The 27,925-nt window shown below is 61.0% G+C and overlaps 1 protein-coding gene across 5 annotated transcripts in view; it reads left to right on the forward strand.

Annotated features, from left to right (window-relative positions):
- The first annotated feature begins 2,098 nt into the window (after nt 1-2,098).
- The window catches only part of AGRN (agrin), an 81,271-nt gene continuing 55,444 nt past the window's right edge, over nt 2,099-27,925 (forward strand). For all 5 annotated transcript variants that reach the window (XM_066982315.1, XM_066982316.1, XM_066982317.1 and 2 more), the window contains exons 1-2: nt 2,099-2,317; nt 8,605-8,866. In XM_066982315.1, coding sequence (XP_066838416.1) covers nt 2,132-2,317; nt 8,605-8,866 — 448 coding nt within the window. In that variant the 5' untranslated portion in view covers nt 2,099-2,131. The remainder of the gene's footprint in view (nt 2,318-8,604; nt 8,867-27,925) is intronic.

The following is a 27,925-nucleotide window of genomic DNA, read 5'->3' on the forward strand; positions in this document are numbered from 1 at the left end:
GCTCGAGGGGATCCACTTGAAAGAGCTGACCGCAGAGGGGCAAACGCACCAGAAAAGCTTGTTAAATCCATTTTTCTCTTCACAGCTCTGAAAGCAGATGGCGGGGTGGGGCTAGGAGGGAGCTAGCAAACAGCAAATAATACAAACAAAGCGTAAATAATTCTTCCCCTCTCTCCCCGCTCGGCGAAGTGTGGGAGCACGGTGCCGCGGCTGGTTTCTTCCACCTGGAGCTGGGGTGGTTTCTGCGATTTACTGCCGAGCGGCGCTCGAGGAAGACAATAAAAATTAATAATTAAAATAGCAAAAATAATCTGCCAGGCAGGGAAATATTTCTAGCTGGTTGCTTGTCGAGTTCAGAGCAGCAGCAGCGCAGTCACGGAGTCGTTTGGGCTCCGTGCTGCTTTTGGCTTACGGTGGGGTCTCGGTGCTGAGCACTGGTGTTGAGCCCCTCAGAAAATAACCACGCGTTTCCTGAAAACCGCATTTCCTGAAGACCTACATACGTTGTAGGCCGCTTTCTTCCAAAAATCATGGCTCTGAAGTCCTTGCCGAAGCGATAAAGCACGGCACGCTCCTGCACACGCGGCCTTCCTTAGGTGTCGAAGCATCGGCTCAGTTTTATGGGACAGAAATTGAGGTTTTGGGCAAAAGGAACCCGGGAGGGGTTCGGGAGGACAGCCCGCGTGCTGGGACCGAAGGCAGAGCTGAGATGGGAAGTGCGTGGTTTGAGGCAGAGGATATACGGTATGCCTCCCGTGTAAAAGCGCGGCACTTGTGCTATCTCCAGACAGATTTATGGGAGCTCTGGTGTTTTGTTCTCTCCAGGGGAGAAGGTAGGCTTGGACAGCATTTTGAGCACTCAATATGATTCATTTGTTCCTATCTTCGAGTTAATTTGTGTTTATGTTCCAGAGGAGAGAAGACAAAGGATTGGCACGTACCCGGCCGCGGGGGCAACCAGCATGAGGAGCCATCCCCAAAGCTCGGAGGGTGCTGTGCGCGGAGAAAGGTGCCCACCCACGAGGGACATCGGGGCACACACCGTGTCCTGCACCGGCTTCGTGGCCCTAGCGTGGCCAAACTCCACCTGCTCGGCCCCAGGTCACAAACGCGCCTTGTTTGGGGCCGCCGAGGAAAACAGCCTTGTAAAAACGCCTCCGGGGGCCGGCTAATTTATAGAGGGGCGAAACAATATCCCTCCCCTGGTGCCACTTAACTTTTCATTTCGCAGCGGCGGTAATCGCCCGCGACATCTGGAAAAATTGCCCTCCGCTCCCTATGGGGGAGGCCGGGGGCAGAAGGTCAGGGTGCTTTGGGGGCAGCCCCGAGCTGCTGCCCCCCCCCCCAACAAGGGGATCAAGCCCCAGGATCCGGCACCGCCCGCGGCCGGTGGCAGCGGCACCTCCGGGGGTCCCCGGGGGATAGCAGCCGAGCCTCAGTTTCCCCACGGGGAAAAGCGTCGGGGGGGGCACCCCGGGAGCGAGCCCCCCGCGGTGCCCGAGGTGCGGGAGGGTTGGAAGCGGGGTCCCCCCCCGCAGCTCTCCAGCCCTGCGCGCCCCAGCGCGGCCGCCCGGAGGAGGGGGACGCCGCCGAGGGGGCCCTGCCGGGGGGGCGGCAGGCTGTGTGCCGGGCTCCCTGCACCTTTAAAAGTCTCCTCACGTCGCCGTGCCGATTAGCCATTAACCTGCCGGCAGCTCCCTTGCCTGGGGGTGGCGCGCTCCCGGCGGCTCCGCGCTCCCGGCGGCTCCCTCCTCCCTCTCTCCCACCCCCCCCCCTTCCCTCTCCCCCCTTATCAGCAATTCAGATTGCATGCAAATCTCCAGGCTTTCTTACAGGGGCAAGGCAGGGGACAGAGCATTTCTCCCCGGCCTCGGCTTCGGGGGAAGAGAGAGAGAGAGAAGAGATATCTCCTCCTCCTTCTCCTCCTCCTCCTCCTCCTCCTCTCGGGATTTTCCTCCTTCCCCCTCCCCGCCTCCCTCCCTCTCTTTCTTTCCTCCTTTTCGCCTCCTGGAACAAAAGTAACCCCCTTTTTCTCGCTCCAGCCCTGCCTGCGAGCGGCCCCCGCTTTGTCTGGCCGTGCCGGGGGGCTAGGGGGCTTTGGGGGGGGGGTGGGTGGGGGGCGGCGGCGGCGATGGGGGGGCGAGGGGCGGCCGGAGCCCTGGCGCTGCTGGCGCTGGGGCTGGCGCTGGGCGGCGGCGGGGGGAGCTGCCCCGAGCGGGAGCTGGAGCGCAGGGAGGAGGAGGCCAACGTGGTGCTCACGGGCACGGTGGAGGAGATCATGAACGTGGACCCGGTGCACCACACCTATTCCTGCAAGGTGAGGGGGGCCGGGGGTGGGGGGGGGGCTCCTACGGGCTCGGGGGGCGCGCCCCCCAGCTTGGGCGCAGGGGGAAACTTCGCGCCCCGCCGGCGCGCGTGTGGGTTTTTTGGTTTTTATTTTTATTTTTATTGTCGAAACGGGAGGGCTTCGGTGGGTAATTAGGGTATTTTTAGACTGCGGAGGCTCGCCCCGTCGCTGCTCCGCCGCCTGGTTCGAGGGGGAACCTCTGGAGGTTGCTTTTTATGGGCATTTCCCCGCTTTGCGCCGCGCCGAGCCGATTCCCAACTTTGCGCTTCGGGAGGGCTCCGGGTGCTGCGGAAGGTGCTCGGAGCCGCTCGCTGGCTGCAGCCGCAGCTCCCTGTTTGCTTTAACAGCATCTTGAGTTCCTCTAGCTCGAGCTATTGTTTAACTACGAATCTGGCCTCTGGCTACGGTTTTTCCCCCCCCACCCCCTTAAGCTGCGAGACGGTGAAGTACCGAGCAACCTGAAATACCATCCGCCTGGTTGTCAGAAAACGTGCTGGCTGCCTTAACCCTTCCCAGGGCAGGAATCCTGCCTGCGAGGACTTGCTGCTGCCTCGCTCGCCTCTTCTCCCCATCCCCTTTTTCCCCCTCCTAAAGCACGCCGAGGTCCCTGACGGGTGCTGGTGCTGCAGGGGGCCTTTGGTGATGCCCAGCAGCGTGCTGGTGGGAAAGGTCTGCCCGGCCTTAATTTGAACCGTGGGGTTGTCCTCGCTTCTGGAGGACCTCTCGGCCCTAGAAACTAGTGGAAAAGCTCCCGTCTAGTCCAGCTGGTGCCTGCTGCTCCACGCCTGCTTCCCCTGCTCTGCCCCCCGCGCTACCGGAGGGTACAATCTGTACCCTGCTCGCGTAAATTAGATCGCGGCCCCTCCGGGCTGGTGCAGGGACCGTATGTTTGCGGCGTGTCTGGCACATCCTGGGTGCTACGTGGAAAACTAATAAGCCGCTGCGAGCAGCCGGTGTCGTCCTGTGGCAGCTTGGGGCACATATGGCTGGGCGCGGGCCGCCTGATGCTGGGGCAGGGCTGTAGTGCGAGGCGGGAGGTGTTCGTCTGAAAAAAAAAGTGGTCCTTTCCTCCTAGCTGGTGTAAAAATCCGTGCTTCATCCACGCAGGCTTTGGGTCAGGAAAAATGTTTTGTCCGTGCTCCTGCGGTGGTAAAGCTGCTTGCTCAGCAGCCCTGCCTCTGGGAGGGTGCCATCAAATACAAGTGGGAGCACCGTGGGGAGAGGAACCTGGTGTGGGGAAGCTTTATTTGAAACCCAGGTGGCATTGCTCAGCTCATGAAGATATTTTCCTGCTCCTCTTTCCTAAAGCTGTCCCAAGTGATGCTGCGGAGGTTTGTGCCACTTACTCCAGGGTTAACTGTAGGGCCCTTCTTCTTCTGAATTGGGTTGTGGCAGCTCCTGAAGGCCAGAACCTTCCCCTAGGGTTTCTTTCCAGTCCTTAAAAAGAAACTGAAAGGAGGAGAGCCTTATCTCCTGTCATCCGTGGCAGCGCCCATCCCATCCCGGTGGCATTTACTGCAACTTCCGTAACGCCTGGCTGCGGTGCTCCTCTCCAGGGACCTTTACGTGGTGTGCATAGAGGGTTTGGAAAGAAATGGGGTTTGAGGTGTCGTAAGGACCTGAAAAGGGATAAATCAAAATCTCTGCTAGCTGCGTGACGCCCGTGACTGGTGAAGGAGTAGTTCTGCAGCAGCAAAACCCTGTTTTTACTCTAAGATCTCCCCGAGCATTGGGAATTGCTGTGGATTTGAGGGCTGACAGCTGGCTCTGCTTCTTGCGCAGCACCTTGACCCCAAAAGGGGCACTTTTGGCATTAAACCTGGCCGCTGGCTCCTGCCCTGACCCCGGTGCTTTGCTGAGCCAGAATGAGTCAAGGCGCAGAAGCGATCCTGCTGGTGAGAAGACACGTGTGTGCTTCCCCCTCCAGCCCCCTGCTCGCTGCTCCTTACACCCCGAGGTTGCCTCCGAATGCCGCGCTTATCTCCCGACGGGTTCCTTATCTGCACGGGAAGCGCGAGGGCCAAGTGTGCGGGAGGAGTTGCCCCGAGCCCACCCCCAGAAGCGTTGCTGGTGCTGGGTGGTCCGCGGGTGGCTGCGTGCTGCAGCCCTGCATTGTTCTCCCCAGCTAAACCCGAAACCCTCCCCGCCGGGGCCTTTGATATCTGAAGAGGGAGCGCGATGGAAATGGGAGGCTGATGGGAGAGGAACACCCTGAAATAGCTACCAGCCGCTCGGTGCTACTGGAGGGGTTCATAATTAGGAGTTTTCTCGGTCTCCTCTTCCTCGAAGTGATGCTGATGTGCCCCTTCGCCCAGGGATGGACTTGGCTTGGGAACGAGGGCTTTGCTCCTTGCTGGGGCCCTGGACTTTTTGTTTTTTTTTTTTCGCTCTGCTCAGCCTATTTGCAGCCTGCTGCCGGCATTGTCCTTCCCTGCTCCTGAGCCCTGTGCCGTGCCTTGTTCTGCTCTGACCTGATATTTCTGGAGGGAGCTCCTATTTATAGGACAGATGCAGGTTCTATACGCGCTATAGGAAGCGTTGGGAAGGATGTGGATCCTGTTCCGAACAATGGAGCCCACGTTTTGGGGGAGAGCGGTGGAAAGGGCTGGGGGAGGCAGGCTTGGCGCTCTACTAACTCCTGCAGAAAGGGCTGCCGAGGTCTCCTGGCGACCTTTCCTACTCTGACCCAAGTGTCTGCCCTCTTCTGAGGGCTCTGCTCACCTTCCTGGGTACCCCACGAGCCCAAGGTTTGTGTCCCTAAAGCATCTTCCCAGCGCCGCCCGTGCAGGTGGTCCCGTTCCCCACTGCGCCGGACCCCCGAGGTGTGCTGGAAAATGCTTTTACTCTCCGGGTTTGCACCGCACTTAAAAGCTACTTCTGCGAGGTTCTGCCTAAATAAAGTCCTCACTGTTCTCGCTGCACCTTCCCGCAGCTGCCAGGAGCCTTGTAAAACAGCCTTAATCCAGTGTTTTATGTGCTCCGTGGTGAAAGAGTGAGCGAGGCTGCCATGGGGAAGGGACCTTCGGCAACCAGGCTCCTGATTTTTATTTTTATTTTTTTTTCTTTTTCTCTCTCCCTTTTCTTCCCCCATCCGTGCTGTAGCCAGTGAGTCACCAGTAACAAGGTCTTAATTGTGCGTGGTGATGAATGGGATGCCCTACAGGTAATCGCTCGGGCTTTGGTGCCTTCCCGGCCATTCATTATAGAGGATGAGGGTGGGGAGAAAGCTGGTGGACTCTGATGTTGCTTGTGAATGCTGTGGCCTGGCTCGGCGAGCTATGACTACAACAGCCCTGCTAATTAACTCAAATTACCATCTGCTTCAGGAGAGGGGCTAGGCTTCAGCCATTCTTCCCCCGAAGACCTAACTGTGAAAATGCCCCGACTGCTTCCTTCCAGCAGGACCCTCGGGGTGTTCTCCCCGCCTGCCTCTCTTGATTATTATTATTTTTTTCCCCCCCAACCCTTTTGTTCCCTTTGTGTTCTGGGTTCTGCTCCCGCACCTCACCTTGTTGCAGCCTGAGCGCTCGCCCTGCGGGGCCGCTGCCGAAGGAAGAGGAGGTGGGGCCGGTGCAGCCGAAGGAAGGTGTCTTGACTTGACTGCGGGGAGAAGCAGCACCCCGGGGAGCTGCCGGCAGTGCCGGCGAGGCAGGAGGCTCGCAGCGGAGCCGTGCGGGATGGGGTTCGTGGCGCTCGGCACCCCGGGGCGTCCTGCAGGCGGGTGTCCCCAAAGGGGCTCCTCGGTGCCGCGGGGAGCGGATGTCTCGGTGTGAGCGCTGGGATTCCCAGGAGATAGGAGGGAGGGAAGTTGCCTGTCGCAGCCCCCCTCCCTCGCCAGCTGAAGCTCCCTCTGGTTGCTGCTTGGCTGCCGGCGCCAAGACCAGAGCCATGGGTGCCGGGGCTGTGCGCGGCGCTTGGCTGTCGGGCGGGTAGCTTCAGGAGGCGTCGCTTCCCCGGCTCGTCTCACCCCAAGTTTGGGCTCTGTGGGGCAGGATGACAGCCTGACCATGAGTTATTCCTCGTCCTTTGGTTTCTCAGGGCATCCCCTTAGGTCCGAGGGGAGCTGGTTCCCTTCTTCCTTGGAGGCAGCTGTGCGCGAGCGCATGGGTACAGCACCTCCTGAGATCCTCACCGTGTGCCTCCTGGTCCCGTGGGGGCAGATTTTGATGTCCGCGGCCCCTGAAGCCTCCTGCTTGGGACTGAGGTAGCACTGAGCTTGTACCCCTGAAATTCTGGACTTACATCTTCAGAAAGTTGCGAGATCCGTTAAAGCTCATGAGACTCACGTTCCCCCAAGCCCCCAATGCTTTTTTGTAACCCTCATGTCTGAAACCTGCAGCGTCGGATTTTTGTGTGCATGTTCTGTAGTCACTGAGTAATGGGATGGAGGCATCTGGCAGGGAGTTGAGAGTCTTTTTTTTTTTTTTTTTTTTTCCCTCTGAACAGCCCCAAAGAAGTCTGTAGGGGAGCACAATGCGCGCGAAGGGCCGCGCGGGGCAGGGGCCAGCGAGCTGCGGTCGCGGAGAGCTGCAAGAATGGCTCATTCTGGAGGGGGATAATGTCTGCTCTGTGCTCTCCTCCTCATCTGCAGCAAGCCACAGAACTAAAATATGGCAAGAATAGGGTCTGCAGCGTGAACAACTGACTGCTGCCGCCCTGGTGTCCCCTGGGGTGGGAGAGACCTGCCCGCAACATCGCCTCTGCTCCCTGCGTTCCCTTTGTGGTTGCACTCCTAGGGCACACACCTGCGTGCTTCTTCCAGAGGGAGGCTCGAGAGCCTCCTTATCGCCGATCCTCCGCTTCCCCGGCCTCCTCGGTGCTTGGCACGGGGTGCTGAAGTGCTCTCTGGGCAGCAGAGACGGCTGGAGAATGCAGGGGACGAGGCCCTGGAGCTGGTGGAGGTGCCGGTGGAGGGGGAGATAAAGCACGCCCCGAGCACGTCGAGGCTTTCTGGCCCGTCAGGGGTGGCTGGGGATGTGTCTCTTATCACGTGAGCAATAAATCATTCATTTTAGGGCTGCTGCTTTCATCCTCTGTGGGTGTGTTTGGGGGTAGCGTGGTACCGGAGCGGGGCTGGCCAGCAGATTTTTGCGCAGCTCCCTTTTGGGGCAATGGGGAGGTCTGTGCCTGGTGGAGGTCCAGGGAGGCTGGCCTGGGAGCTGAGGAGAGGGAGGGAGGGACCGACTCTTGTGGCCAGGACCGATTTTTTTTTTTTTTTTTTTCTTCTTCCAGAAATTTGGATGATTTAGGGGAAGCCGGCTCCTACTGCCAATTCCTCTGTGTATTTTAGCAATTCCGGTCTGCTAACGCGCAGGTTGTCTGCAGTCATTTATAACAAAATAAATCTCCTTTGCCATTTCTGCGTGGAGTGCTATCCCCTCTGCCTTCTGTCTTCCCAAACCACCGGTGCCTTGCCAGAGCCAGAAGATCCCCTGGGAGTGGAGGGGGATCCCTCTGGCTGAGATCCGCGTGCTGCCTGGGGACCTGCCTTGGGGTCCCTGGGGACAGAGGCGATGCACGGGGGCGGGCAAGCTGGGTCTGCAAGCACCCAGCCCAGGAGAGAGCCTCCTGCTAGGGATTTGGGTTCCTTACCAGCAACGGGCAGCAGTTCTGATTGATTATTATTATTTTGCCCACCCTGGCTGCGTGCAGTGCCCGCTGCTGGAGAGCAGCATCCCTGCCTGAGCTGGTTGTGCAGCAGCCGAGATGGTTATTGTGGGTGTAAAGGCTAAAATAATAGTGGAGGGGAAGAAGTTGCTTAGAACATCTTTATTTTAGTAGTTTTCTGCAGCAGGTTTTTGCTCCGGCACAGGAAACCTTCCTGCCTGTCCCTGGGCACGAGGGCTTTCCCTGTACCAGCAGGGGAGGAGAGGCAGGAACAAAATGTGAACTTGGGGGCTTGAAAGGCAGTGATGTGTCCTGATGTGAATAGGGGAGCGAGTCCCTTGCTGGGAAAAACCCATGTGGCTGAGGGTGTTCCTCGCCCCTGCCATCTCCCGAGGGCTCCCAAGTGCCCGTGTTGGGGCGCTGGCTGCGATTCTGGCAGAAACGGTGCTCGCTGTAGCCTTGCCCACGCGTTTTGTGCTGTTAGAGGGCTGCCTAATGAAACGAGCTCTGCGGGGAGGCTCTGCCAGCCCGAGCTGCTCCCGAGCATTGTGTGACAGCACGGCTAGAAGCAAACGGGGCTGGAAGGCGCCTGCCGCCCCGGGTCGTGGCTGCGCGGAGCTCTCACCCTCTCCTTGTCCTTCTTGTCCCAGGTGCGAGTGTGGCGCTACCTGAAAGGCAAAGACATCGTCACCCACGAGATCCTCTTGGACGGCGGCAACAAGGTGGTCATCGGCGGCTTCGGGGACCCCCTGATCTGCGACAACCAAGTCTCGACGGGGGACACGCGGATTTTCTTCGTCAACCCGGCCCCGCAGTACATGTGGCCGGCCCACCGCAACGAGCTGATGCTCAACTCCAGCCTCATGCGGATAACGCTGCGCAACCTGGAGGACGTGGAGCACTGCGTGGAAGGTGAGCGGGGCGTGCTCGGGGCTTGCCATCGAGTTTTTGGCACGCGGTGCTGCTGGCCACGGGGCGGGCGCGCTTGTCCTGGCTGTGCTGGGGGCAGGGCCTGGCCGCTCTGTGGATTTGCTTATCGAAGGGATGGTGCCTGGCATTGCCCTCGTTAGAGGTGGTGATTGCAGCCAGGTGATGTTGGTTTGTGTTATTTTTTTGGTCCGGATTTATGCAGGTTCTCAGCCCCCTCTGCAAAGCATCTGATGGGGCTGGAGAGGTCCCGCTGCAAAGCCCTGTCCCGGCACCCCTGGGGAGTTCAGGCTCCTCACACCTGAGTTCCCTTTTTTTTTTTTTAGGTTTATTGCTGAAAAGTTAACGAGTTAACCCAGTGGTGAAGGCCTGTCCTTCATCACAGCGACTCCCAGCTCCCGCGCCTGCTAAGTCAGCCTTGCGGACTCGTGCAGGGACGCGAGAAGCCGGCTGAGCTCCCCTTGGGGGCAAAGCTTGCTTCCCCGGGGTGTAACCAGGTCGCAACCAAGCCGAGCGATTTAGGAATTTGGGGGGGATGAGCAGTGCTTTTGTGTCGTTGTGGTGAGCCTCGGTGTCCCTTGTGTGCGTCATCTTTTCCTCGGTGCCTTTGTGCCCGTACCCAAAAGTGTCGTGCAGGGAGGGTGGTCACGGTGTGCTGAGCTCGTGGAAGAAATGCACGCAGAGTTGGCTCGTGGTGCTCTTCTAGCTCCGCGGGACGGCTCCTGTGCCGAGGAGGTGGCTGAGATCCTGGCACCGTGGGTGCAACAACACAGCTGCTGGGAAATGGCGAGTGGGGGACAGCCCGTGCGCCCTCTTTAATGGGGTCCTGGACCTCCAGGCACGGAATAATGCCTCCGCGGAGAGCAGATCTGCAGAGGGTTGAGCTGGTTGCCCAACCACCGCGAAAACATACTTCTGCAATCCCTCACTCGCTGGCTTCTCGCTTCCTCCCTCTGCTCGTCCTGTTCCAGCAAGAGCTCCGGGCTCGTGGGGGAATGCGGTGCCCCAAAAGCCCTCTGTGGGGTCTGAGCACGTCCCGAGAGCAGATGAGTAAACAAGGGCAGGAATGCAGGAATTCTGCACAGGCAACAAACAAACACGCAGCGCGGCTCCCTCCTCCCCGCTGGATGTGCAGAGCAGAGGCCGTAACCCCGTTCTCCAGCTGTGAAGGCTGCCGGAGGTAAACGACCGAGCTCCAAGTCCTCCGGGGCTGGGAAAGTGCCAGCTCAGCACAGCGGCACCCGTCTCGAGTGGCTTTTGCAAGAGGGAGAGACACCGGAGGTTTCCTAGCAGATACGCACCCGTTTTGTACTGCGATCCAAAGGCATCGGCCCTATCGGAGGGGGGTGGGAGAAGGAGGAGGAGGAGGAGCGCAGTGTGGGTTTTTTGTTAAACCTGAGCAAACACTCGGAGGGATTCTGTCTTCGCCCAGCTTTGTGTTCCTTGGCACGCTCGCGTCGCGCGCGCTGGGCTGGCTGAGCTGGGTGGTTCCTGCTTGTGGTGAGGGAGGCTGTCCCTGGAGGCCCAGAGGAGATGGCGAGGGATCTGATTTTCGTCCTGTACCATAGATTTGACTCCGAATTTATGTGGGACCCGCGCCTGCTCCCCTATTCCACGGGGGAAATTCAAAACTGGTTTCTTTAGTGCGATGCTGATTAAAACCCCCGTGTGCAGCATCTGGCCGTGTTGGCCAGCTGGGCTGGGACGAGGAGCACCGAGCCCTGTCCCCACGGTGGGGACACATCCTGCAGCTCTTCCTACAGAGCATAACAGGGCTGTGGGGCTGTGCCCCGCGGCCCTACAGGCGTGCTGGTGCAAGCAGAGGTGCGTGGGGCCTGCGTGCTCTGGGCTGCAAGCAGCGTGTCCTCCCATAAGCACATCCTGCTGCGAAGGTTTTGCTCTGTGACCTCTCGTGCAAGGGAGCTGGAGGTGCCAGAGCTGGGCCTGTTTGCAATTTCTCTTTGCCCTGTGATTAAATCGCAGGTCCGTGGGTTTATTTTCCCTCCCTGCTTTGCTGACGCCCTCTCTTGATGTCAGGTAGCAGGCGATTCTTTGCGTCTCTCTCCTTTTTTCCAGTCGCTTTGCTCCCTTTAATTAAGGCCCTCATCCCGAGGGCTCCGCGGGACGCTGCGGGCACGCGGAGAGATGCCCAGGGCTTGGGGACAGCAGCGGGGACATGCGAGGGCTGGAAAACAGCCTGGGGGGAGCTGGCCGTGCGTGGTGGACCTGCCTTCTCCAGGCTGGTGACACCTGCCCGGACCCCTGCGGAGGAAAAAACAAAAACCAGGGAGCCCCGAGCTGCCAGTATCTCATCTCCAAGCGCTGCGCAGGGGAGGTGCAGCAGTTCTGTGCTGTTTCAGGCTGGTTTGGCAGCTCTTCCAGTGCCTTGATAAAGCCGCCTTCCTTGTCACATCCCCTGGACTTGTTTTCCCTTTTTATCCCTGTCTTGGAAGCCTGGTTGTTGTGTGCGCATCCTGCATGCTGGCTGCACCCCGGCACAGCTCCTCACCTCCAAAAATGAGGTTTCCTCCAGCTGTACCCAAACCTCACGCCTCTCCCGAGGTGTGCGTGAGCTCCGCTCGACTTGCCCAGCGTAGCTGAGGAGCTGGGCTCTGGGAGGCCGTGAAAAACCAGCCATGAGAACCTGCTCCTGCCGCCCTGGGAATCCTTTCTGAGCTCTGAGTCTGAGAATTTAGCTCCAGGACTTGTTTCCCATCAGCTCCCCACAGGAGGGTTCAAAGCGAAGCTGCCCAGGACGCTGCGCTCCGAGGTTAAAAACAAACCTTGGAGAGCTTTTGCAGAAGGAATTGGAAGAATGGTGGCAGCTGGATGGAAAAAACACGGATGTTTTGAGAATCTTCATCTCCTGTCGCTGCAGCTTGGAAAAATCCTAGAGACCAAAAACCTTTCCTGCCCTAAAAAGGGGAGGGGGGTTCAAACCAGGGCGAGTCTGTGAAACAGCTCAGGTTGGGGGTTGGAGCAGCGATCGGTTTGGTGATGTTTAATTGTGTTAAAAGAGCTCCGGCTGGCTGCAGCCGAAATGTAGGGCTTGAGCTAAGCCTGCGAGGGGGCTGCAGGAGCCCCCCGGGGACTGCAGGAGCCCCCCCGGGGCTGGGACGATGCTCGAAGGGGGATGCTCGCTCCTGCCTCTGCGGGAAGGCGCACGAGGGCTACCCTCGTGCAGGTTTCCCCTTGCTCTTTGGGACATCTGGATGAGGTTTTCCGGGAGAAGATTTACCCGGTGAAGCACAGCCTTGCTGGTTTGGTGCCTTTTAACCCTCGGTATTGCAAAAAGGGGGTCGGAGTCGCAGTGCTTCGGGTGTTTGAGGCTCCGTTCCCTGACAGCGCCATCGAGCACCCACTTCTGGAGCCCAGGAGATGTTCCCCGGGTGTGTCTGGCTCGTGTTTCCCTTTGATCGCGGCTCCACTCGGAGAAAATTGAGATTTTTGTGTGCGGTGTGGGAGGGGCAGGCGCTGACTCCAGCGTGAGCTGGCTGGGTGGAAGGAAGTTCAGCCGAAAGCCACGGCGGAGCCCTGGTTAATGAGAAGCCAGGGCTCCTTCCAGGCGTGATTTGCATGAACCCGGGTGCAACAGCCCCGGCTGAGATTGTTGTGCTGGCTGTGGGGATCGGGCTGGACTTTGAACCCCCTGGGAAAAGCCGTGCGTGAGCGCAGTGCGTGGGGAAACCCGACAGCCTCGGGCACGGGGTGCTGTGACTGCAGGCCCTGCCGGTGGCTCGAAGCCCCCATCCCAGGGCAGGACGCCTGCAAGAAGCTCCTTGCCTCGTGCTTTTTCACCTCAACTTCTCGGATGAGGTGGGAAACGGCGCAAAAAGTGGGGTTTTCTCTGAGCCTTTTGGCTGGGATGGATGCATCCTTCGTGGTGGGGCAGCCCGGGGGTGATGCTCTGCACCCCCACAGGGGTCTGTCCGGCGCTGGGAGAGGCATCCCTCGGTGTGCCCAGCCCTTCCCGAGCTTTTTGGGGCTCCTGGCCACCGGGCAGAGCTGCTGGGGTGCCTGCAGGTGCTGCCACGAGGACGCCAGCAGCCCTCGGGGACGCTTTCCCCCCGATAGATGCCCGGACTGAAGCTCTCGGCTCTGGCTGGCGTTCAAGATGCGCTGTGCTGCAGATGCTCCATACGTTTAAAAATGTCACTTAGCTCTCATTAAAATCCTTATTATAGCCAGTCCAGAACCCTCCTGACTCTTCATCTCTGTGGCAACCCTATTAATTACTCCCGTGGAAGAACCGCATCCAGCCTCGGCTCTCCCGTGTTTTCACCCAGGCAGATGGCACCCCCCTCTCCTCCAGCTCCCTCCTCTATAGGGTGAGCCCGATGGTTGCTGAAAAATCCCTCTTTCACCCCGTGCCCAAAGTTTTTTGGTGGACTTGGGAGCGGGATGGCTTTGAAAGCACCTCCAAGTGACGTTGCCCGCCCCGTTTCATCGTCTTCCTCTTCACTTTTATTCCCTCCTCCCTTTCCTTCGAGGTCCGTGCCTCTGCAGGACCGAGACGTTTTGTTCCTGTAAGCCAGCCCATGCAAAATTTCCTTTTCAGGCCCCTTCCAGGGGCTGTAGGAAATGCACAGTAGGCTCCTCTCAGCAAGGAAATCGCTGGCACGGGCTCGTGTTAGGTGATGCGGGCTGCGGTCACTTCCCATGGCCGGGTCTCTGCAGCCCTTCACCCCATAACGATTTCTTTTGAATCCATCCCTGGCAATTCTTTGTCTCTCCAAACAGGCAAGGGAGGGGGCTGGAAGGGTTGGTGCGTGGGTTTCTGCTTAAAGAAGGATTTTTTTTTTTCCATTTCTTTTTTTTTTTTTTTCCCCTCTCTTTTTTTCTTCTTCCTCTTCTTGGCTCTGTTTTGAATTGAAGATAATGAGAACAGCATCAACACCTCCGGCTCGGGAGGGCGAGAAAACCAGCCAGCAGCTGTAAAAATGTAGTAAACCCAGAGGGGGGAGCCCAGAGCTGCGAAATCCTGGGGGCCCCCTTCCTGCCCCCCAACCCTGGGGGGGGCAACTGAGTGCTGGGGCAGCCGGAGCTGGATGAGGCCCCGGTGCTGGGGATGCTGCAGAGCCTCCCTGTCCCCGTTTTAGCCCCGGCTGGGGCAGGGGGGAGCCCTGATTTTTGGGGGCCAGGCACAGGGGTCTGCTGCCCCCCCCCCCCCTTTCCCTCGCGTGGTGGTAATGCAAAACATCCCTCGGGTGTCGGGCAGTAGCTGAGGGAGTCGGCTTGTTTAGCAAATTCCTACGGAATTTTAATCTGGTGGGGGAGGCTGCTGCTCCGGGAAGGCTCCTTCGGCCCCGCGCCCAGCACGTCCCGCCCCGTTTCCCTGCGGGATCAGCTGGGGCTTCCCGGCCGGCATCCCCCTCCGTGGTGCTGGCTGCGCTCCTCTGGCGAGTGCTGGTCCCTGCCCGGGTGCTCGTGGCGCTGCTTTTCCCTTGTCCATCCCGTAGCGAGCCGCGGTCCTGCTCCAAGCGGTGCCAGCAGCCCCCACCCGCAGGCTCTGCGCTGCTGCCGCCTCCGGTGGGCTTTTATCCCTCCCTTCCTTAGGGACGTGGGGTGGGAAGGACAAGTGGAGAGGCAGGTATTACGAATTCCCATATGGGACCAGGCTGAAACGTGTCCCTGTCCCGCTCTTGGTCCCCGCAGCATCCTCTCTTTCTGCTCTGCGATGTTTGGGGCTCGGTAATATTGGCATGAGGGTATCTCAGGCTGCTGCAGGGAGCTGCCCCGTGGGCATGTGGAGCCTTTGGTGGCACGGGGGGCTGCAGGATTAAAGGGATCCCCCTTCCTGAGGGGCTGCAGGCAGCGGGTGCTGGTGGTGGGAGGCTTCCCGCGGGCTGTTCCCACCAAGGCTGGCTTCTCCTTCCCTCCGAGCGTCTCCAGCTGAGCTCCAGCAGGCTGGGGGCTGGCAGCAGCATCCCCTGCATCACCTGGCTCTGCAGAAGCGTTCGTCTCCTCGAGGTCCTGTAGCCAGGTGGGATTTTTTCCGCCTCATTGCGGTGTAAAATGGGGAGCTGTGTCCCCCCTCCAGCTGGGTCAGGGCTGGGGGCCTGCCCTACACCTCGTGTGCTCGGGGTCAGCGCTGCTGGTGCTGCAGGCGGTGCACCGAGCCCTTCTGCCCCGACCATTGCTTTTCGTTCCTGAATTTTGGCTCCGTGTCACCAGCTCAGGGTGACTGTAGGCTTAACAGGAGGTTAAACCTGCCCAATCCTTCCCTGCCCCTCCTTTCCCTGCCTGCTGCCTCCTTGCACAGCCCCGAACGCGCCCTGCTCCTGTCGCTTCCCGACCTGCTGCGAGCCCCAGTTTAACCGTGCAGGTTGGGCTGAGCCCGGCTACAAATCCGTCTCCTTTTACCTCTGCGACCAATTTGCAGCAGCCAAGCCCCGAGCAGCCCCATCCTTCTGGCAGGGGCAGAGCTCGGGTCTGGTTTTTCTCAGCCGCAACCCGCCGCCGCCCGCCCCAGGAGCCGCGCTCCCTTCGTGTCCCGGGCTTGCTGCCGTGCGTGGGCACCGGGAACAGCCAGGACACCCGCGGAAGGGACGCGTGGGGGCTTCCTCGGTTTCCAAAGGGCACACGCGGAGCTGTGCCGGGGCTCTGCCCCTCGGCCGGGGGCCGTCTGCTTGTCAGAGCCGCCGGCCGCACGCCCCTGCGCCCGCCCGGGCTTGCTGCTCGCTAATCCTCGCCCCGCAGCGCGGCTCTGCGCTGTTCGTCTTGCTGAGCGCTCCCCAGAGGTCCCGCATTCCTTCGGGGTGACTCCCAGCGGCCGGGGAGCTCTTTGATGGGGTGGGTGGGGGTGCTGGGGGGGCTCCTCTCCCCTCGGGGAGCGGGGGCTGCGCTCCGCGAGGGGCTCGAGCTGCTCCTTCCCCACAGAGGCTGTTCCAGCCGCGCGTTTTTCTTGGGGCAGCTGCTTCTGTCCTGCACTTCCAGCTCCCCGGGATCGTTTTCTTTGGTTGGTAAAGGAAACGGGACCCCAGTGCTTTCAGCAATTGACTCCCGATTTGGCTAATTTCAGTCTGGCTGCAGCACCGACTGCAAAACGAAGGAGAGGATGTGAGGCTTCGGACCACTTGTCCTTATTCACTTTGAATTTTTCCTCAATTTTTCCTCCCTTGGCTCTTCCCATGTCCCGTAGCCACTCGGAGCTCTGTCCGTCTGCCTCCCAAATCATGGCAAGCTTTAATGGCGTGGGGTGGCACAGGCTGGGTCCCTCCCTGGTCCTCCCCAAAGCCCATGCGCATCATTTTTTAAAATTTTTTACTCCAGGATCTCACTTCAGGAGAAGGGAAGCAGGCTAAAATGGCTCGGCAGGCCTCTCTTGCGTGACCGACGTCCCCTTCCCACCTCGTTTTTCGTTCCCTGCCCTGGCGGTGGAGGCTGGGAGGGAGCTCCGTGCTCCCGGAGGGCGCCGTGTCATCCTGACGGGCTCTAAGTGCGTTTTCTGGCTGATATCAGGAAATATTTCTGGCTGTGCTCTCCGTCTTGCAGGGATGCTAATCAGCTGCAGGGAGCTGCAGGCCTGGCTGCGCCCCTGCAGCTTCGATTTGGGGGTGATACCCACGTAAAACAAGGGGAGCAGAGGCTGAGGAGCTCTGGATCTCTGCAGTTGTGTGCCCCAGTCCTGGTCCTTGGTTCCCCGTTTGAGGCTCCTGCCTCTTTGGGTTGGACCCAGGGGCTTTGGGTTGGCCCTGGCCTCATCCAAACCGCTCGGGGCGAGCGCTTGGCACGGCAGCAGGAACACCAGAGCCCTGCTCCCAGCCGGGCTGCTGGCACCCGACGTGGGAGCAGAGCCGATGACAGCGAAATCTTCCTCCGGGGGCCGGCCGGCATCGCTGCTGCCACCTCCTCGAGCCACCCTCGATGCTTTTGTGTCACCTCTGGGTGCCCCGGGCACTGCTCCCCGCCAAGACCCAGCCCCGGGTGCCCTGGCAGCGGGGACGTGCTTTGGGCTCCTTCCTGCAGCCCGTTCCCGACTCCGGCGCCAGCAGCGGGGAGCCCGGAGCACGCTGATGGTGTGTGTGTGGTGCCGAGGGTGTGCTGCCAAGCGTGCTCGTGGCCTGTAAGCCTCGGGCTGCTCCTTTCCCAGCCCTGTGAACTGCTGGCATCCCAGCCGGCTGCAGGAGTAGGCGAAGAAAAGACGCGGTGGAATCGGGCTCCGTGATCTCCTTCACAACAGAGCAGGGCTGGAGCTGGTTTGTGTGTATTCCAGCGTAAATCCTACAAATGCAACTCATCCGTTCCTACAAAACGGAGGTGCTGGAGCTCCCCCTTCTTATTGCTCCCTGTCTTCAGAGCAGGCTCCAGTCCTCTGCAGCAAGCGCCCTCGGAAGGTGTGAGTAGCACAGGAAGGTGTGAGTAGCACAGGAAGGTGTGAGTAGCACAGGAAGGTGTGAGTAGCACCACCAGGCAGCGTAACACGGTGGGACGGGTCCGTGCTGGTGGTTATGGTCGTGCTGGTGGAAATAAAAAGGGGGCTGTGGGCTCTGCGGGGACCATAGGTGTGCTTTCACCGTGGGATGCTCCAGCTGGGTCTGGTTGTGGGGTCAGGGACCGGGAGGGATGCTCGGAGCCCCTTTGGCCTCGTGTGGGTGCTGCCTGGTGCCCAACGCAAGCACCCACCTGGGGCAAACGGGCCTTGGGGTTTCTTCCCAGCCTTTCGTGCTGGGGGTGTTTGTGGCAGGAGGAGGATCCCAGCCCAGATTTCAGCCTGGCTGGGTGTACGCGTGCTCCTACCAGGCCAGCCAGCTCCCCTAAGCAAAGGGTCGCCCGAGCTCAGGGTCCCCCTCAAGCCCCCAGGCAGCAGGAGGGGGGCCGGGGGGCAGTGTGGGATCGAGCAGGGCGCCGCTCCTCGCCAGCTCCCGCCCGGCTGCCAAGCTCTGACTGTCTTGGCTCTGGCACGGTTCTCCCCGGCCAAAAAGCACCGTATCTTGCTCGGTTTCTGGGGGAAAAAAAACAATACTCCGGGGCCTCGAGTCAGCTCAGGCCTTCAAGCGCCTCTGTAACGTGAAGGAGGAGTTGCTGTACGAAGGCAGTGTCGGTCCCAAAGCGGTGGTGGGGTGGCGTAGAAGAGGGTGGGACATCTCTGTCCCGGGGCCCTTCCCCTGCACCTTCCTGCTCAATAAACCTTAATCCGCTCCCGTGCTGGCGGGCGGGCGGCCAGGGCTGGCATTCCTCTCATAGCTCAGCCAGGTACGGCGCGGATAAGCCCCGCCGGGGCGCGATCTGCTGCCGGGGGAGCACGCGGGGTCACCCCCGTGGCGCTGGCGGCGGTGCCAGGGCGCTGCTGACCCTCTTCTGGCTCTTTGAAAAGCGAGAGGTGCCTCGTTCTGCCCCTCGGTGGCTGTCCCGGGAGGGGAAGGCACGGCTGGTGCTGGGATGCTCGTGCGGCTGGGGGACGTCTGGTGCCTGGCATCGTGTGGCATCGTTTTGGGACACACGAGCTCTCCAGTTTCCCAAAGGGAATTTTGTTTTCGTGCGGCTCCGCTGTGAGCGGTGGTGGGAGGCATCTGGAGGAGACACGGGGATCCCAAAGGGGGTACCGGTGCCACGGGCTCAGACTGGATGAGTTCTCAACCCGAGCAAATGGTTGCAGCAGAGTTTTGGGACCAGTCTGTGGGCTCTGGGCTTGGCGAGGGGCTGTGGCTCCGTTCGGGACAGCCGTGCTCCGTCCTGGGGAGCCAGCCTTAGAGAAAACAGGATCTGGCTGTGTTTGATGAGCCCAGCTCCTGCACGCAGCCGGCTTCCCTCGGCTCTGCTTGCTGCGCCGCGCTGCCTGTTCAGGCAGCGGTGAAATCCCTGAGCAAATTGTTCCAACTGATGCTGTTTATCCAAGAGATAAAGCAGGATCAGCGCCTGGCAGGGCCGGGGGGAAGCTCGGTGGCGGCGATCTGCGCGAGCCCCATCGGGGTGAGCATCTCCGCTGCTTCCCAGCACCGTTCCCTTCCAGCAAAAACCAGTCCCGGCGAGGAGAGGGGCACGGAGCAAGGCTCGGGCTGGGTGCTGGGGCTGCTTTCTGCCCCTGCTGCGCTCCGGGAGCAGCCGGGTCTGTTGTGGGTTTGTTTACCGGGAGCAGCTCTCTGCCCCAAGTGCTTCCCCCCAGCCCCCTGCTGCATTCCTGGGCAGTGAGGCTGCCTGCAAACGGCGGCACGGGGACGCTCGGGTGGCCCCGCCGGGGCTGGCACCTCTTCTCCGTAGGTTGCGTTGGTCACCGGGGCGTGTTCGTGTGGCCTTTGGGTAAGTCCCTGGCCCGGGTGCCAAATTCCTGCGGCCCACAAGCTTGGGAAGGGGGAGGGAAATTTCAGCTCGCCCCACAGCCAGCTCTGGGGACGCCTCTGGGGACATCGCTGTCCCCCGTGCGCACGGGGATGGCTTTGGCCACCGGCTCTGCTGCCTCGCTGAGAGGTCTCGTGTTTGGTGGCCTTGGGCACGAGGAAACGGGGAGGGAAGGTCCCCGTGGAGGCTGGGTGCTGTAAGAGCTGGACGAGATAAGGGGCTGGAAAGGGATTAGGCGAAATCAGGAGGGGTGTGGCTCCATCACTTGTTGGGCGGCTGTGTAAATGAAGCCCTTTCTGGCTGAGGAAGTCCTGAAGAGTGATGCCCAGGCCAGGGAGAGGTGTTCCTGGGGGCAAGCCCGCTCATTTCGGGCACTCTTCATTTAAGCATCCGCTGACGGCAGCAGCCGGGGGGCTGCGAACCGCGGTGTCCTCTTGGGCTGCTCCTGCAGCACCCCCCGAGGCGAGCTGGGCGCCCCTCGCACCCTGCTTTTGGGCTGTCCCCCAGGCCAAGGAGGTGGGTGCTGAGCCAGGAGGTGGGTGCTGAGCCAGGCTCCCGTCCCAGAGCTGCAGGGCTCCCCGTGCTGCCGGGATGGCCTCGTGTGCCCCGTGAGCCCGCGGAGGCTGCACGCCTGCTGCATGCTCGGGCGCTGGTTTTTTGCAGGGCGGGCACGTGGCTCCCCCAGCACAAGGCTGGGCAGGTCGCTGGGCTGCAGAAACATGCCTAATAACTGCTTTTCTTTTTTTTTTTTTTTTTTTGGGGGGGGGGGGAGCTGCTGGTGGGGTGGAGGGGACAGCGAGACCCTTCCCTAAAGCACTGGGGGGAGATGAGGAGGTGGAGAGGGGCTTTGTAGGCACAGGGGGGTGATGGGGAGACCCGGGGGGAGGTAAGGACCAAACACCGGCAGTGCCTGACCTCTCCTGCCTGCAGCTTTCCCTGCTGCACCATGCCAGCCCTGTGGGCACCTGCCTTCTCCCCTGAATTTACCCAAAAACGTGGGCTCGACCTCAAACAACCGGCGGGTTGCAGCGCTCCTTTTTGGCCGAGACAGGAGCCACCAATGCGTGGTGCCACAGCTGGGAAGCCAAAACCCTAGGTGCCAGGTGAACCTCCTCCTGGGGGCTTGCCCTCTGCCCTTTATCTCCTGTGGGAAGGAGGAGAGCCCTGCTGGGGACAGGGCCTCTCGGTCGCCTGCTGCGCCCGGGAGCAGGGGAAAGGCAGCAGGGGAGGAGAAAGCTGCGGGAGGCTGAGTGGCACAGATTGCCTCGCCTCCGGAAAAACCTCTCTTATCTACACAGCCAGGGCTATTTCGCAGCGTGTCAGTGAGTTTCCCTGGGCAGAAGCAGTGGGTAGTGCTCCATCCTCCATCCTCGGTGCACTTTCCCTGCCCTGCTCCATGCTGAGTCCCCCCGTGAGCGCGCATCCCAGCTCGTGGTGCCCAAAGTGGGGTGTTAATTGCTGGCAGACCCCCATCTGGGGTCGAGAGGTGAGGCTGGGTGAACCTCTTTCCTCCCTCTGCGCTGCTAGGACTGTTTTTTGGCAGAAGGGGGAAACCTTTTCGCTCGTCAGCGCTGAGCTGAAGAGGCTCGGAGCCCGCAGCAGGAGCCGCGAGGCCCCTTAAACGCGCAGGGGGAGGCGCAGCAGCCTCCTGCCCCGTGCTGCGCCCCGACGAAGCTCTGCGTGCTCCCCTCTGCAACCTGCCGTGGCATGCACACCCTGGTCAGGTGGATGGCGTGTGGCAGAGAGCTCTGCCAGCCTGGAATGCCAGCTATGCACCCCCCCGAGACGCAGGCGCCTGCGTGCGGAGGTGCTGGCGGCTTCCCCGCAGCGCTGGCGCCGCGCCGGGAGGGTTCGGACACCGCCGGAGCTTGTCGGAGGGTGTGGATGGGGAGGGCTCCGGAGGCGGCACCCCTGGTAGGGCGTGGGGAAGGCTGGTGCGAGGGCTGGGGCTGGTGGTTAGGGCGGGAGGCTGCCACGGAGAGCAGCTGGCATCCCTGCTTGGCTTCTTGTGGGGACTTGTGCAGGGAGCCTGGGCTGGGTGAACCCTCCCCGGGGAGGCTGCCGCGGTGCCGGGGTTTGCAGAGGGTTTGCCAGCAAGGAAAAGCAGCGCTGCCTGCCCGTGATCGCCACTGCAATGGGATGCTCGGTGCTGGGGAGAATGGGGTTCTGCCGTCCCGATGCCCCTGGCTTGGCAGCTCGTGCCTGGCGAGCCCAAGTGGGATGTCCCGTGCGCGCACGCTCCCCGCAGCATCCCCGTTCCCTCCTCCTGCAGCTCCTTGTAAATATAAAAAGGTTTTAATCTCCTTACGGGGAGAAGCGCTGGTTATTTTCCGATGGCACCAGGCGCGGCGCTTCGCTGTTCTCTGCAGGAAGCTGGGGATGAAACTCCTAATCTTTATATTTAAAAAAAAAAAAAAGGCGATTTTTCCATTTGAGGCAATGCTCTGCAATCCCCTGCTCGTCCTGTGCCCGCTCCGGAGCAGCAGGTTCCCAGCTCCTGGGGGGTACCAGGGCTGTGGTGGGCAGGAGGAAGCGAATTCCTGCGATGTGCTCATAGGCAGAGCAGTTATTCTTAGAGGGCTGGGCAAACCCCGTGATATTACCAGGGCTCCTGCAGCCCTATTGCCAGGGTTTGTCGGCATCCCGTAGGGACTGAGGCGTATATTTAGCTCTCGAGCAAGCCCCGTTCTGCTTGGTGGAAGTAGGATGGCTGGAGATGCTTCCCTTGGAGGACGGTTTTGGAGGATGCCCTGGAGGCGCTTCCCATGGAAAGCAGGTTTCTGCGTGGCTTTGCCAGCTCTGCTCCCAGCCCTGGCTCACCCCTTGGACCGAGTCCTTGAGGTTTGGCAGCCCAGGAGCTCACCCCAGGATAAGAGGGGTGCCAGCGGCACGAGTCCTGCTGCTTCTGGTAGCAGAGGCTTTTGTCCTTCCGTAATGCTTGTGGGAACCGTGGCCAAATAAACACCCTGCCCACCTCGCGTGGCCATCTAAAAAGCCAGGGGACAGCAGGTTCCTGGGGAGGTTCAGGTGTGGATCGTGGAGAGATTTGCACCCACCGGTCCCTCCCGTGTCTTGCTAAGCTGCTGTGCTCTTCTGGCACCGACCCTGCCTCCCAGAACCCACGTTAGCGATGGGTAAGGACTGGTTTTCAGACCGAATTTTTCCAGCCGCTCACTTGTGCCCGCTGCCTGTTGACCGTGCGAGCGAGCAGCTGGATGACGTCCAGCTGCGGACACCTGGGAAGGGCTCCGGCTGCCTGGGCAGCCTGAGATAAGGCCGTGGGGAAGCCGCCTCGCCCAGAAGCTGGGCGTGCTGGTAGGGAACAGCTTTATCAGGATGCTCTAATGCAGTTTTTGGGCAGCCCGTACCACCCAGCCTGCTGTGATGCCTGCGAAGGGCAGCGTGCGCCGGGCGTGGAAAACATCTGCCGTCGGTTATTCCACGGAGCGCGTGCAGCTCGTTCCATGGAAATGAAATTTTCCCGCTGTATCTGCCGGATGTGGCCCGTTGTGCAGCTTGTTTGTCGTCTTTTTTTTTTTTTTTTTTTTTTTATCTCCTGTAGTCCTTCTGTGTTTTGGAGCCGCTCGGTGGAACATCAAAGGCTGGGTGTTCCCACCCCCTTTACCCGGGGAAGTACGCGGCTGGCTGAGCCCAGAGTTTCGTGGCAGAAGGAGAGCCGGCACCCGCTGTCTGTGTGCTGCAGGAGAACCTGTGCGTGCCAAATCCCTCTTCCCATGCCTCCTGAGATGCCTCTGGGCAAAAACGATGGCAAAACCTTGGAGGGCTTTAAGGTCCCGGGTTGGTCCCTGCAGCTTCCCCGTCTCCGGAGAGAAACCGGGGCTCGGTTTTGGTGGAGCTGCTCGGAGCCAGGAGGCTCCGGGGTGCTGAGCTGCGGCTGGCTCTTTCAGCTGGGGGCTTCCAAAGCAGCAGGGAGCGTTACGTGGGGGCCTCCCCTGCCCTCCTCGGGTCCCGTGGATGCTGTCCCCGTGCGATGGGGATGTGCCAGGGAGCGCGGCGGCGTCTCTGGGACAGGTGGAAGCTGCGTTCCTGCTCGAAACGGCATCCCGCTGCCTGTCCCTGCTCGCTGGCCACCCTGGGTGCTGGGAGCTGGAAAAGCCTGAATGTTTTTTTGGCGAGGAAGGGCGCCGCGAAGGTCAGTGCTGTGAGATCAGGCTGGGAGGCCAAGCCAGGCTGCCTCGGACGGACACAGCTTGCTTTCCTCAAGCGCATCCCTGGGCCTGGAAGCCAGCCGCCGCAATGCTCGCACCGTGGGGTTTTTCTTTTCAGAAGAACTCGATTTTTATTTTTATTTTTTCCCCTCCTCAAGCATGCTGCATCTCTGTTCCTGGGGGGGGAAAGGAGCTGCCTTCCTCCCTCGTCCCTCCCTGCTGCGTCCTGCCACGAGTCCCCATCTCTGTCTGCAGGGTGTTTGGCCCCTCGGCAGGCTCGGATCTCTGGTGCTTGCTCGTGCTGCTGCACCCTGCTGGGAAATACCCGGACAGATGGGGTCGGACAGGATGAGACCCTTTCCTTCCCAGGCAGGAGCGATGCTGGGTATGGCTAGGAGCAGCTCAGATGTGCCAGCAGATGCAACCTTCGCCCAGCACCATCTCTGCTTTGGAGCCCGGCTGGGATTGCTCACACCAGCCCAGCGCCCTTGGGATGTCCTCAGGGTGGTGCTGAGCCCTGCTGGGATGGGGCTGGCTGTGGGGCCAGGACTGTGCGTGTCCCTCATCCTCCAACCTCAGCAGCTGAAGCCATGCGGGTACCTCTCGGGTAGCCATCACCTTTCCAGCAGCGCAGCGGGGAGCTCAGCCCCTCTGCCAGGGCTGCATCTCACCCCCTCCAGCACCATCCTGCTCCCCTGCCTGCCTCTGCACTTGCCTGGCACCGGCTTCATTCTGTCTCACAGCTTTAGGGTTAAAAGGACGGGGGGGGTTTTGAGCTGGAATCGCTGCATACGTGCAGCACGGTTCGGGAACCGAGGGATAACCGCTTTCCTTGGGAGGTCTGGCGAGGCTCAGAGCAGCTGCCCCGGCGCTGTGACGTGGTGCAGAGCTGCCGGGGCTGCAGCCTGTCTGCTGCGCTCCCCCGAAAGCCTGCCTTGGTCCCGAGCTGCCCGCCCGCACCAGCTGATGTGTTTCATGCTCTTCTGGCTCCTGAGAAACCTCGCCTGCTGAGCGCGGAGCTGCTGGCTGGGACCCAGTTCCCAAGCACTGAAACGGGAGGGGATCTAAAGAAACCCGGGCTGGAATTGTTTTTCTAGACTGATAATTTCTCCCAGACAGCTCCGGGAGGCTCCTGGCCAGCTGGACTTGCACTTTCTTTGCCCGAGGGAGTCTCTCCTGAACTCCACGAGGGCCTGGTGGAAGGGCAGCCGGGCTCCCCCCCCGGGGCTTTTGGTGGCATCCCCCGGCTCTGTGTGTGCTGGGACAGGGCTGGGAGCAGAATCTGCCTGTGCCGAGGTGATGGATGGCATCAGGAGCTCCACGGGCCGCGTGTCGGCATCACCCATCCCAGCACCGTCCCCTCGCTGGGGCTGGGCACCACCGCTGGGTGTTTGCGCCTTGCTTCTCACGCGTCTTGCTCTTGGTTCGTTAGTTAAGCCTCGTTAGGAGTGTGACGAGCTCTTCCCCCCCCCCGAGCCGGATGTTTGATGTCCCAGCAGAAGCGTGGGAACCCTTGGAAAAGTCCCCAGAAGTCCCCAGCTTTGTGCTGGCAGATGAAGGGAAGCGGCAGCGGGGGCTGGAGCCTCCGCCCCGTGACCCCGAGCAGCGCGAGCCCGGCCCCTGGGGACCCTGCATCCACCCCGACAGGAGCAGATACAGCAGCTCCTGTTTCCCTAGCAGGGTCCGGTGGCTGCCTGGCTCCTTCGCACATATCCAGGGCCTTTTTGCCCTGCTTTCCTGGGGGCCTTTCCCTCCAGCAGCCGTCGTGGCTGGGAACCTGCGCTGTGACGCTTTGCCCTCGCTCCTCCCCAGGGACAGCCCGGCCCCGAGCAGCGCCGCGATATTTGTATGGGACCAGGGTTGAAAGGAGCTGGCGCTCGCTCGAAGCCTGCCCGAGATTAAAGGCTTTCCCTTGGCAGTAAATCTCGCATGGCTTACATTTTAACACGGTGCATTTCTGCTCCGGAGCGGGGCTGGAAGCTGGCTGCTGTAAGGCTGAGCTCTTCGAGGGCTCGTGGGCGTTGTGCTGGATTGCTGCTCCTGTTCGGGGCGGGAATCGATTTGTTCCACGGCGTGGGGTTTGGGTCAGAGGGACAGGCTCAGGATTCGACCCCTGTGTGCCCTGAGGGGGCTCGGGGATGGCTTCAGGCTGCTCCTGGTGCCAGCTCTGCAGCCCCAGCTAACGGCGGCTCCGCGGCAGCCCTGCCGTTCAGACAGATGGTCGGACCACGCTCCGGGGGTGTCAAAACACAGGAAGAATTGTTTACAGGCAGAACGCTGCCTACATGGGAATCAACACTCGAAATCCGCTGGAAGTTTGCTCAGACGGAGCGTGTGACATCAGGCAGCAAAGCAAGGATGTGCGCGGGGGCTGCCTCCCCCCACAAGGGGCTGTCGGGGCGGCTTGAAAAGAGAGGAGGCTGGAGAGGGGGGGAGAAATGAGGAAATTACCTGGTGCTGAGCAAGCCGTGGAGTCCTGCCAGCCCGCTGGGCAGCATCCTCCAGCTCCCAAGAGCTGTTTCAGGGTGGCAAGAGCCCCGATTTGCGACGCTTTGGGGCGGCAGCTCGCTGCTCCTGGCGTGCCCCGTGCGGACCCCGGCTCCTGAGCCCCTTGGGGACGCGGCGGTGGCAGCGTGCCCTGCCCTGGCGGGGCGGCACGGGGGCACATTCCTCTGCCCTGACTTCAAAGCTTGTTGCTACATATACAGAGCCAGCCGCCTTGGCAACCCTGGCGGGCTGGAGCGGTGGCAGCAGCTGCCTTGCTCCCCGGCTCTGCCGGGCTCTCGCTGCCCTTTGGGCCGGGAGAAGTGCCCGTGTCCTCCATGGAGGAGCCAGGGTATGCGCTGGGGGCATGGGCTCCTCTTTCTGCTCGCCTGCTGCTCCTAAAGCCCTTCGTTCCTGCTTGTGCTCTGTGTCCATGCTGTGCCCTGCTCTGAAATTCGGTGCCCAGCTGTCCCTGTGGTGAGACACCTCGGAGCATCCTCAGATGAGACCCTCTGGTTCCTCGCTGGGGTTTCTGCCCTGGTTTAAGCCGAGCAGTCTCTGGGGAGCATGAGAGGGAGGGCTGGGCCACCCTGAGCGCTGGTGGAGCTTTTGGGGCTTTTCCAGCCCTGGCTGCTCGCCCAGCTCCCTCTGAGCCATCCAGGTGACTTCAGCTGCACAGCCCCGTCCCCACGCCGGGCGCATTGCTGCAGCCCAATTAGGAGATTAAAGCATGCCATTAGGAAATGAGACTGCTGCGGCATGGGCCAGCGCTGATTTCTGGCGTCCAGCTCCTCCAGCTGGTTGTGGGGCTGAGCCTCCCGCAGATCCCCCGAGCTTTGAGCCCGGTTGCAATAGTTGCGCTTTCCCCTCGGAGAATTTTGGGGCACGTCATTTAGGGCAGAGAATAGGAGGGAGCTGACTGTGCCGAGCAGACCAGATGTTGTGGAGAGGTTTGTGGAGGAAAAAGGAGGATGGGACAGCAGGCAAGAGCCTTTGGAGGTCCTGCTGGCGTTTGCCGTATGAGCTAGATGTCTGGTGCCCGTGGTGACGCGAGCCAGATGGGCCTGGGAAAGGCAGGGCAGGGGAGGCCGCCTCTTTGCTCGTTTCTTCCTCCTGCCTGCCAAGTCCCCGTGTCGGGCCCTGCCTGCTGAACTGCAGGGCGCCTGGCTCCAGCACGGAGCTCCGGGGCTTGTGGAAATCTGGCGCGAGGGGAGCCACCAGTACAGAGAAGTTGGAGGAGGAGGATGGCGAGCACCTCCTCGCCGTGTGCGCCCTCTTGGCGCTGCGTCCTGTGCCCTTGGCAATGCTCCTCCGTCCTGGAGAGCCCCAGATAAATGTCATTTGGGTGTTTTTTGGGCAGATAGGTCCTTTTCCCTTGAGGTGCGTGGCCCTTTTCCACGCTGCAGGGCCACCATGCCTCCTCCTGCCACCAGATCCGTTATTTTCATGGGTTTTCTGCGCATCCCTTTCCTGGTGTGCTTGGCTCCAGCCCTGCCCAGTCATCTCCCCTCCCCAGGGAAAGGCAGGCGCTCAAACCCTTGCCAGCAGCCTGGCAAGGAGCAGGATCAGCCCAGCAATGGGTTTGGCTGCTGCTCTGTGGGGCTGGGGGCTCTGGGGGTGAGGAGGGAGCCAGAACCAGCCCTCGCCCCCAGGGAGGAGCGGAGCAGCCCGGCGCCGCGCGGCGATCCTACGGGGGGCTTTGCTGGGGTCTCACCAACTCCTTTTGCTCTGTTTTCTTTTGCATGTGCTGTCCTCTCCCCCTGCGGCTTCTGGATTGTTCATTTCTAGGTAAGAGCAGCATTTATCTCCGTTCTTGAGCCGCGAGCTGGGCTGGGCGGGTTGGGGGGGGGCCGGGACACACAAGGATGCCTTGTGTGATGGGAACGTGCGCTCCGAGCGCGGGTGCGTGGGAGGTTTGTTCCTCGGAGCAGCCTGTTCTGGGCAGCAGCTCGCCCGGCCAGCGGTGGGCGTTTGCCCCGAGGGTTTTCCCGGCGTGGAAAGCTCTCCTGTGCAGGTGGCGGGCTGAGCAGCGAGGGGAGGGCTTGTCCCCTGCCCCTAAAAAAAAAATACAACCCCCTTTGTCCCGTTCTCCTTGCGCTGGAGGAGCGTGGAT

Source organism: Anser cygnoides, chromosome 23 (genome assembly GCF_040182565.1).
Source record: "Anser cygnoides isolate HZ-2024a breed goose chromosome 23, Taihu_goose_T2T_genome, whole genome shotgun sequence".
Classification (NCBI taxonomy): Eukaryota; Metazoa; Chordata; class Aves; order Anseriformes; family Anatidae; genus Anser; species Anser cygnoides.